Below are 10,277 nucleotides of genomic sequence, written 5' to 3'. Positions count from 1 at the left end.
CTCTCTCTCTCTCTCTCTCTCTCGCTCTCTCGCTCGCTCTCGCTCTCGCTCTCTCTCTCTCTCTCTTTCTCCCCACAAACACACGCAGCTGCAGCGCCCTGGTCACACTCCGGTGCTGGCGCCAGGCAGGAGACAAAGGTCGCCGAGGCTCCCGGCGCCGCGCACCGGGCACAGCCGGGCTGCTCCCGGGACCCGCCTTTCCCCGTAGCCTGTCTCCCAGAGGTCTGGACCGGCACCCGGAAGCCGCAGACCCCGCCCGCGCTGGGGTCCGCTCCCCGCTCGGACTGCAGCCCCGGCGTGCCCAGGGTTAAGGAGCGGGTGGCGGGAAGGGGGCGGGGCGAAGGCCGCCTCCAGACGTGATTGGCTTCGCGGCCGGGCCCCGCGCCCCGCTATTGGCCCCTCGCCGGGCCCGCCCCCCGCCCCCGGGACTCGGCGCCAGAGCCCCGCTCGCCCGCGGGGAGCCGAGAGTCGCCGGGCAGCCAGCCGCGCGCAGTCGGAGAAGCAGAGCGCGGCCGGGAGCGGGAGCGGGAGCCGGAGCCCGCGGAGCGCAGCGCGCGCTATGGTGAGTGCGCGACGGTGCGGGCCGTGACGCCCGGTTCCCGGGGGCTGGGCGCTGGGAAGGCGGGGAGTCCGGGGCGCGCGGGCAGGCTCGGCTCACCGGGCGGCGCCGCGCTCGGCTCCGTCGGGGCTGCCACGCCGAACTTGGTTCTGGGCGGCTGGACTGGGCGGCTGGACCCGGCCGAGTGCGGAGGACTAGAGTTGGCCGAGTCGGTTCGGTTGCGGTTCTGGTCTGGGGTGTCCGGAAGGAAGCCCCTGGACCCGGCTGGGCTTGGAGACCCGGTTATCCAGGCTGGGTCCGAGCGGGGTTCGGGGACCACTCCGAAGCGGCTGGATCCAGTCGGATCTGAGTGTCCCGGGACGCCGGGTGGGCCTGGGACCCAGGCTCGGCTGGGGGCATCGTGGGTGGCCGAACTAGCGCGTTCGGAGGGCTCGGTCGGAATACGGGGATGCGGTGCTGCTGTGGCCCAAGGCGTGGAGGTGGAGGCTGGGCGGACCGGCTGGTTGCTGCCAGAGACCCGGGGACACCTGGGGACCCTGTGCCCAGCAGTCCGGTCTCCCCAGCATCTCCAGTCATGGGTCCGCGGAGGAGGAGTTGAGCAGTGGCATCAAGGAGAAGGGAGCAGGGGAGGGAGATGTCAGGGTGGGGGGCGTTCTGAAGCCCCAGGGTAGACACCCGTTTGGTCTGGGCTGGGCTTGTGGGGGCTGTTTTAGGGCCGGAGCTTGTCTCTGGAAGGAAAGCCAAAACCTTTAAATCACCTCTCTAGGGCCTGAGGTCTGGCTCTCCATCATGGGGGCCAAGGCCACCCACTTCCCTCTGGTTTCCTTCCCCCTGGACAGGCCCCGCTCATTCCCTCCTAGTCCTGCTCTGTGCCCTGTGGAGCGGCCCATGTCACCATGCAGGGCCGGAGGCGGGCATGTGCCAGTAACCGCTTCTCTGTGACAATGCTGCTCAGCCTGAGGGGGCCCAGGTGGGGGCAGGATGGGACCCCCTGTAGACATGAAGAATCCCCCAGTGACTCCTCAGGGCCAACTCCTACCCTGCCCTGCCCAGAGCTGGGGTCCCCTTACACACCCCTTTCCTCTCTCCTCGCCTCACTAATACCTACCTCCCCCTCCACCACGACTTGCCTCAGAGTCCGTAATAATGAAGTTACGCTTGGCTCCACACCCAGAGGTGCTTGTAGATCATTTTGGATTTAAGCGACCTCCTTGGTCTAGAACCTCTCCCTGGGATGCTCTGCTTGGACAGTTTGGCTGGCAGAGAGCTCACTCCCTGCGGACCGGCACTTGATTTAAGGTCTCAGAATTTGGAGCAATAAAAGGGAGGTGAGACTTTGAGGTCATATTACCCACTCTGCCTCCAAGTCCATCCTAACCTATTTGCTCAGCAAGAAAATGTCTTTCTCCTTAAAACCCCCAAAGAGAGGTCACCTGGCCTTGGTGACATTTTCCAGAGCCTTACAACCTGAGGCTCCCCCCCCCTACCCGCCGCCCCCAGGATGGTCGTAAGACCCCAGGCTTTGGCATCAAACAAATTCAGGCTCAAATTCCAGCTCCTCCACTTCCCCACCGAGACTTCAAGTTGCATCCTCACCTCTGAGGATCAGTTTCCTTATCTGCGAAATGAGATAAGTCTTATCTCACCGGGATGGTGTGGGGATTCGGTGAGATGACCCAGTGAGAGGGCGATGCTCTAGCACAGCCTCGTTTCCCTTCCTTGTACCGCCTGGAGCTCCCGTTGAGAAGTTCTGCCTGACATATGTTAATCTGGAAGAAAGATTAAAGTTTATCCGTGTTGTAGAGAGAAGCAGCAGACAGTGATGTTTACCAGCGTATATTCACTTGTCCATCATTCAGCAAAGGCTTATGGAATACTTGCAGCATACGATATGCCAAGCCCCGGGCGAGGGAGGAAAAACCTGTCATAAACACCACGTTGAGGAAGCCTCTGCCAGTCCATAAATATCTGCATGGACCGTCAGACTAAGTGGCATCTCTCTGGGAGAGGAGAGATACCGTGCCAGGCCAGGGATGCCTCCTGGCTGGACAGATGCGAGAAAGCTTCCCTGAGCAGGTGGCATCTGAATTGGAAAGAAGATCGAGGTAGGCAGACCCGTGTGAGCAGAGGACCAGAGCACAGGCAGTGCTTCCTGTGGGAAGGCCAGAGTGGGGCTTTGCCTGGCACCTGGGCATGAGAGAGCCGGGGAAGAGGAGGGAGAGCGGGCCAGGGACATTGCTGGGGCCAGAGAGTCAAAGGCTTAGGCTGGCTGAGGAGCTGGCGCTGCCCTGTGGGTTGTTGACCCGTGTGTGGGTGGGGTGGAGGCTGACGTCAGGCCTCCCCCCCTTACTGTGGTTTCCCTTAAACACTGGTCCCTGTGCTCATTCCTGAGGCGGGGGTGATCGCGGGCTGCTGAAGTGTTTATTCCGTGGACCTCCTGTTCCATGGGTTTTAAACAAATCCAGCATTCCCTCCCCTCCAGCATGGCCAAGTTTCCCCTGGCCCCCGGGTTCCTAACATGTTGTTCTGTTTCCTGTTGTCGCGGCTGAATCTCCCTGATGGTCCCCAGCTCCCCACCCAGGTCTCTAACCCCTTGGCAGGTCGTCAGCACTGTTCTTAAAGGCCTCAAGTGGAACCTCCCCCTCCCCCTCACTCCCCCCTCCCCGCCTCCAGTGCAGGCTTGGGGTGAGGGTTCCCAACAAGCTTTTTATACCTTCTGTCTCCAGTTGTCCTCATGCCACCCAGCAGCAGGCACAGAGAGGTGAAGGAGACTGCCCAGGGTCACACAGCAAGATAGTGTCCGAGCGGCCACAGACCTCCTGGATGTTTGGAGGGTTACCAGGCAGACGGGTTTCAGGGAAAGAGGCCCACCCAGTGTCCCCCAGTCTGCTATTGTGGCACCTTGAGAATGTGCCTTCACATTCCAAGCTAGGGACTGAGCTTAAAGCCACGCTGGGGGGTGGGAATCATCTTTGCTGTAAGTGGCTCGGTTGGGGGCAGGGTCCAGCGCTTAGGTTTGAATGCTGGATGTACCACCTACTTCCTCTCCTACCAGGTGGGGCAGATTAGCTCTCTTCTCGGGATATCATGAGGATACAATCTAGCATACCATGTAGAAGTGCAGACCATTGAGAACTTGAGGGAAAGTGTTACTATTGAAAGATGCGAGGCCACATGGCAGTCTGGGGGTCCCGGAGCACAGGAGTACCTTTCCCCGGGCAGGCAGGTCTGTGCTGTTAATGGGGTTAGTCACGTTTTCCTTGCATTGCTATGATTTTTTTTGGCAAGCAGGCATATTGTCAGCTTTTGTTAAAGATAAATACATTGTTTTCCAGAAAGAATCGGAGAGACCAGGCCCTGTCAGAGGAGGGTAAGAAGGCTGCAGGGTGGGTTTGGCAGAGAGTTTCAGGCATTAGCCAAGATAACCAGCTTGGCTAACGTCCACACTTGGATGTCTGTGGTGAGGGAGGAACCATCAGCAGCTGTTTTTGACTTTTTTTTTTTTTTTTATATATTTTATTGATTTTTTACAGAGAGGAAGGGAGAGGGATAGAGAGTCAGAAACATCGATGAGAGAGAAACATCGATCAGCTGCCTCCTGCACACCCCCCACTGGGGATGTGCCCGCAACCAATGCACATGCCCCTGACCGGAATCGAACCCGGGACCCTTCAGTCCGCAGGCCGACGCTCTATCCACTGAGCCAAACCGGTTTCAGCTGTTTTTGACTTTTTGTGTTTCCTCTCAATTTTTTTCTTTTCAGTTAACTAGGTAAGCACTCCTGCTATAGTCAAACTGCTTCATTCATTCATTCATTCATTCATTCACTCATTCATTCACCAAACAAGGCACAACATAAGGCTTTGGGGCTGTGGTCAGTGTGAATGCGACCGACAGGTCTCTCTTCCACAGTCTGGCGGACAAGCAGATATGGAGCAGGAAATTGCGAGCGCAATTACTGTTACCAAGGAGACGGGCAGGGTGCTGTGGAGCAGATAGGCGAATCAGGCCCGGGGATCAGAAGAGGCTTCCTGAGGACATGACATTAAAGCGGTGGCCTAAAGAATGAATGGGACCTGGCAGAACATTCCAGGCAGGAGCAGCTATGTGCAAGATGGGCCGAAACATTCGAGAATTAATTCATCTGGAGGCTCTGAAGACAATGCTTGGGAGGTGGCCAGGGGCAGGTGTATACAGGGAGGGTCTTAAAGATTTGGGGCTCCATCCAAGGGCAGTGGAGAGCCACTCAGGAGTTCAGAGTGAAGGCAGTGACATGGCAGGTCTGCATTTTGAGATGGTCACCCAGACTGCTTTGTGGAGAATTGGAGGAGAGGGAGGGGCATGCTGCTGGCTGGGAAACCAGTTAGGAGACTGCTGGGGTGGCCCTGGGAGAGACATGGTGGTCTGTCCTCCCCAGTCCCTGCCCTCTTCACCCCACACCGCACCCCCATCGTGCTGCCCAAAGTGGGCAGGAAAGAGAGAAGGAGGCTGTGTCCCCAGAGATCCCACAAGTCCCTTTCCCTGTGGACACTGACCTTCCCCGCCCCCTTTCATAAAATAACCAGCAGGGCTCCTGGCCTCATGGAACTTGAGTCTACTAGGGGAGAAAAAGCCACGTTCCTAAATGCCTCTGAACAAGGTAGAAAATGATAAGCATCAACCTGGGGCTGCAGACCCAAAGTCACCCTGGCCGTGGGTGTGTATCAGGGAAGGCTTCCCGGAAGAGATGGCATTCGAGCTTCAGTTAGAGCAGTGGTCGGTAAACTCATTAGTCAACAGAGCCAAATATCAGCAGTACAACGATTGAAATTTCTTTTGAGAGCCAAATTTTTTAAACTTCAACTTCTTCTAACGCCACTTCTTCAACATAGACTCGCCCAGGCCGTGGTATTTTGTGGAAGAGCCACACTCAAGGGGCCAAAGAGCCGCAGCTTGCCGACCACGGACTTAGGGAATGAGGGACTGCAGCTAGGCAGTGGCCCCCTGCTTCCTTCAGATTCTGGCTTCAGTCCCGAGCTGCCACTCAACCTCCCAGAACTCTGCCTTCCTGGGAAAGGCCCCTGGGGACAGGGATGGACCAATTAGGCAGCAGCCCAAGGCCTTGGTTGCTGATTGGGGCTGCAGGTTGGCCAGGCCGAAACACTCTTTTGTCTTTCTCCTTTACAGTAAAGCCCTTTTCTCCCCATTCACCACCAACTGGTCTTGGGCCTTAACCCCAAGCCTGTAACTCCCAGCCAGACCCCCAGCTCCCCAGCCCCTTGACTGGAGATGCCCCCATGAGCATGAGGAGCCGCCCCTGGTCCAGAACCCTCCTCGCCCCCCTCCTCCTCCCCATGGCTCCTTGCCTCCTTGGAGAGGAAGGCTGGAGGGCAGGCGTGGGGTGACAGCCAGGAGAGGAGTAGGGTTACAGTGTAAACACCCACATGTCAATATTTACCTCTGCCTGGAACCAGAGCCTCCCCCGGGGCTGCCCGTCCAGGTGCCCGTGGCCTACTCTGGTGCGGTGATCTGGTCATTGAGAGCCAGGCCAAGGGTGGAGGTTGAGTTTCCAGCCCAAGCCCTGCCGTTAACATTGCATTTGGCCTTGAGCAAGACATCCTCCCTCCCTGGGCCTCTGCTTTCTCCTCTGTCAAGTGACACGCCTGGAACAGACTGACTTAAGGGGCCTTTTCAGCAGTGGCACGTAGGACTAAAGCATAATTCTCTGGCTCGGAGCTCCGCCTGGAAGTTGGCCAGACCTGGGTTTGAATCCCAGCTCTGCCACTTCCTCACTGTGGGACGGTGGGCAAGTCGCTGACCTCCCTCTGAGCTTTGGTTCCTGCATCGGTAAAACGAGAGCCTAATCAGTCTCTTGTGGAGGGTCGTGGGTGGGGATTAATGAGATAACTCTGGACCGTTCTTGGCGCAGGATAAGAACTGAATAAACGGCGGCGGTGGTTATTCCAAATAAACATTTTATGATTCCCTGAATCTGGACACTGGGTTGCGTCATTGGGGAGCTGGAGCCAAGGGTGGGGACTGTAACCTCAAGTTCTGGTGCTCGGGGTCACAGGCTGGGCTGGGGGAGCCGGGGGGTTTGAGAAAGCCCCTTGGTCAACACATGCCCTCACCCCCTTCACCTCCCCCCCACACACACACACACACACACACAGCTGCCCAGCCTCGGGGCTTCCTTCTCACTGGGCAGAGGTCCAGGACAGAAAAGACCTCAGAGATGTGGCAGTGACAGGGCTGAGGGAGGGTGAGGAGGCGGAAAGGAGGGGACCGAGGCATTTCCTAAGGAGCTTTCACAGAAGCGCCCCGTCTAGGACAGCGCTGTTTCCTCCAGGAGGCAGAGGAGGGGCCGTGGGGCAGGGACTGGCAACCTGGAGGGGTGGAAGGGGCCGGGGGGTTGGGCAGGGAGTGGGGGGCTGTCCCTACAGCAGAAGTGGGCCTTCGAGACCAGTGGGCCCGGGTTCAAACCCAGCTCATCACGTTTTGCTGTGTCTCCTTGGACACGGGTATTCCCCCCTCTCCGCGCTTGGTTTTTCTCATCGCTGACCTGGAGCTGTGGGAGCCTGTGTGTACTGCGGCGGGACAGTCCCACGGGGTGCTGTTTCAGAAGGACGAGCTCCGTCCCGCACGCACAGGGGCTCGGTGGGTCTCAGCCTCTCTCCCTAGCGTGACAGCGAGAACCGCATGCCAGTCCGGGTGCTACTCTGTGCCTCTTGGGAGCAAGACTGTGCGTTTAAAAAAATGGTGGTGCAGTTTACTTAGGTAAGGCGCACCTATCTCGTGCAGCTCGGTTTTTACAAATGTACACGCCTGTGTAGCCGCCACCTCGATCAAAAAAGAGAACGTTCTTGCCTCCTCAGTTTCCACGTGCTCCCGTCCATTAATCCCCCTTCCAGGCGGCCACTGGCCTGCTTTCTTCACCCTGGTTTTGCCTGAACTTGATCTGAATGAATTCATATACTCTTGGTCTGGTTTTCCTTTTTTAAAAATATATATATATATTTTATTGATTTTTTTTTTTACAGAGAGGAAGGGAGAGGGATAGAGAGTCAGAAACAAAGATGAGAGAGAAACATGGATCAGCTGCCTCCTGCACTCTCCCCACTGGGGATGTGCCCGCAACCAAGGTACATGCCCTTGACCGGAATCGAACCTGGGACCCTTGAGTCCGCAGGCCGAGAACCAGTGAGGGCTGGTTTTCCTTTTTAAAAAAAAATTTTTTTTAATTGATTTCAGAGAGAAAGGGAGAGGTAGAGAGAGATAGAAACATCAATGATGAGAGAGAATCATTGATCGGCTGCCTCCTGCACGCTCCCTACTGGGGATCGAGCCAGCAACCCAGGCATGTGCCCTGACCGGCATCGAACCTGACCTCCTGGTTCATAGGTCGGCGCTCAACCACTGAGCCACACCAGCTGGGCGTGGCCTGGTTTTCTTTAGCTTCAGTCAACACTGAGTATTTTTCAGTTCGTCCATGCTGCTGCCCGGACCAGCGTCTGCTCCTTTCTCAGGCTGCCTGGCCTCCCGCTGGGTAGGGCCGTGTGTCCAGGTCCATGGATGACATCTGGGCGGATTCCCGCCTGGACTGCAGTGTCACTTGCGTGTCTCTTTGTGGAGCTGCTGGGTCAGAGGGTCAAGTGTGTTTAACTTTCATAGAAACTGCCTCTTGGTGGGAGGGGGCTCCATTTACAGAGTATATTGTTCACCTCTTTGCCCACCCGCCTACCCAAGGCTACAGGAAGCCCTTGATGAGTGTTTTTAAAGGAAGGAAAGAATTGGAGTGTTTTCTTTGTCTTAAGGCTTCAGATCCTCTCTGGTGGGCCCTGCCCCTGCCCTCGGGGCCTGGCAGCTCTGGGCGGGCCCTCTGCCTGGACCCTGGGCTTTGGGTCTCTCCTGGCATTCGTCAAGGCTGGGAGGAGGTTCTGGCCCTGGAGCTCCCAGGCCCTGAGGCCATGTTGGTTGTGTGATGATCGGCAAGTCCTTCCCCTCCCTGGTCCTCAGTCTCCCCTTCTGCGGAACCGTGGGCAGGTTGACGGCTTCCTCGTTTCTGGTGGTCGCCCCTCATTTGGGAGCCATTTGCTCTGTGCTTCCCCACCTCCAGGGTGGCACCTGCCCCGGTGGTGAGCCCCAGCTGTCCCATATCTCCCAGGGAGGACCACGTGAGTAAGCGGGAGGCTCTTCTCTTTTGGAACCCTCCCTAAGAGCCTCAGTGTGAGTAAGTCCTCCCTGGTGGGAGCCCCCAGCGTGGGCCCCTGGCTGTGGGGACCCCATCCATGGAGAAGGCTTCGCAGAGCTGGCCCTGACACCAGGTGGACCTGGGTGTGAATTCTGCCAGTTCCTGGCTCTGTGACCCTGGGCAAGTCGCTCCACCTCTCTGGGCTCCCGCATCCTCATTGCAGGGTTGTAAGGATGAAGTGAGGACCAGCCGCACTGTGGGCGCCGAAGTGGATGGGGCCGCAGATCCTTGCTCCTGAGGAGATGCATGCTAGGGGAGGAGGCCACAGACTACACCGGCAAACCCACCCACCCACCACCCACCGACCGCAAGATCGCTTCACAGAAAGGGAAGAAAATAAAAGAGTGAGCCCGGCCAGCATGGCTCAGTGGTTGAGCATCAACCTTTGAACCAAGAGGTCACTGGTTTGATTCCTGGTCAGGGCATGTGCCCAGGTTGCAGGCTCGATCCCCAGTTGGGGGCGTGCAGGAGGCAGCCAATCAATGATTCTCTCTCATCGTTGCTGTTCCTATCTCTCTCTCCCTCTCCCTTCCTCTCTGAAATCAATAAAAATATATTTTTTAAAAAAGAAAAGAAAAGAGTGATGCAGTGAGAGTGGCTGTGAGCTGGGGAGGGGCCACCCTACATGGGTGGACAGGGAAGGCAGTGACACCTGAGCTGAGACCGGAAGGCTGAGGAGACGGCCGTCGGGCAGAGATGTGGCAGAGGAGAGTTCTGAGCAGAGGAACAGCGCGTGCAAAGGGCCTGAGACAGGACGAGGGGTTTGGCATGTTGTGGGTGGCACGAAGGCCGATGTGGCTGGGCAGAGGGAGCAAGGGAGAAAGGTGTAGGAAGAGGTGGGCAGGGAGGGGCCAGGTCATTCAGGGCCCTGCCAGGCATGGTGATGTTGGCATTTCACCCTAGGAGTGATGGAAGGCACTGCAGGGGGATTTGACTTGGTTTGTTTTTAAAAGGCCCCGGCTGCTGTGTGGAGGATGGACTGTACGGGGCAGGAGTGAGGCAGGGAGGCTGGTGTCGGGTGAGAGTGAGCTCAGTACATTCACCTGTCCTGAGAGCAAAGAGGCTTATGTTACTCAAGGATCTAGGATTTTAGCAGCTAATTCAGAGGATGGGAGAGACGGGGACAGGGCACCACAGACGCTGCAAGACATTCTGGCCACATAGTACGGTGGGCACAGATTGCCCTTGGAGCCGGTCACGTCTGTCTGTTTGTCTGTTTGTCTGTTTGTTTAAAGTATTTCAAATAGTAGTACATATGTCTCCTTTTTTTCCCCCATTGACCTTCCCCGGACCTCCCCAACCCCCCGGCACATGCCCTCACCCCACTCCCTCCAGTGTCTTGCATCCATTGGTTATGCTTATATGAATGCATACAAGTCCTTCAGTTGATCTCTTACCTACCGCCCCCGCCCCCAGCCTTCCCACTGTAATTTGACAGTCTGTTCGATGCTTCTCTGCCTCTGTATCTATCTTTTTGTTCATCAGATT

General features: G+C 57.2%; 1 protein-coding gene across 1 annotated transcript in view; it reads left to right on the top strand.

Moving 5' to 3' along the window:
* Window positions 1-328: 328 nt before the first annotated feature.
* The window catches only part of ECE1 (endothelin converting enzyme 1), a 96,188-nt gene continuing 86,239 nt past the window's right edge, over window positions 329-10,277 (top strand). Inside the window, exon 1 of the mRNA XM_028155396.2 lies at window positions 329-562. Within this exon, the coding sequence (XP_028011197.1) occupies window positions 560-562 (3 nt within the window). The 5' untranslated portion in view covers window positions 329-559. The remainder of the gene's footprint in view (window positions 563-10,277) is intronic.

The sequence above is a fragment of the Eptesicus fuscus genome, chromosome 9 (assembly GCF_027574615.1).
Source record: "Eptesicus fuscus isolate TK198812 chromosome 9, DD_ASM_mEF_20220401, whole genome shotgun sequence".
NCBI classification, from domain to species: Eukaryota; Metazoa; Chordata; class Mammalia; order Chiroptera; family Vespertilionidae; genus Eptesicus; species Eptesicus fuscus.
The sequence above is the reverse complement of the archived record's forward strand: the minus strand, read 5'-3'. Positions and strand labels throughout refer to the sequence as shown.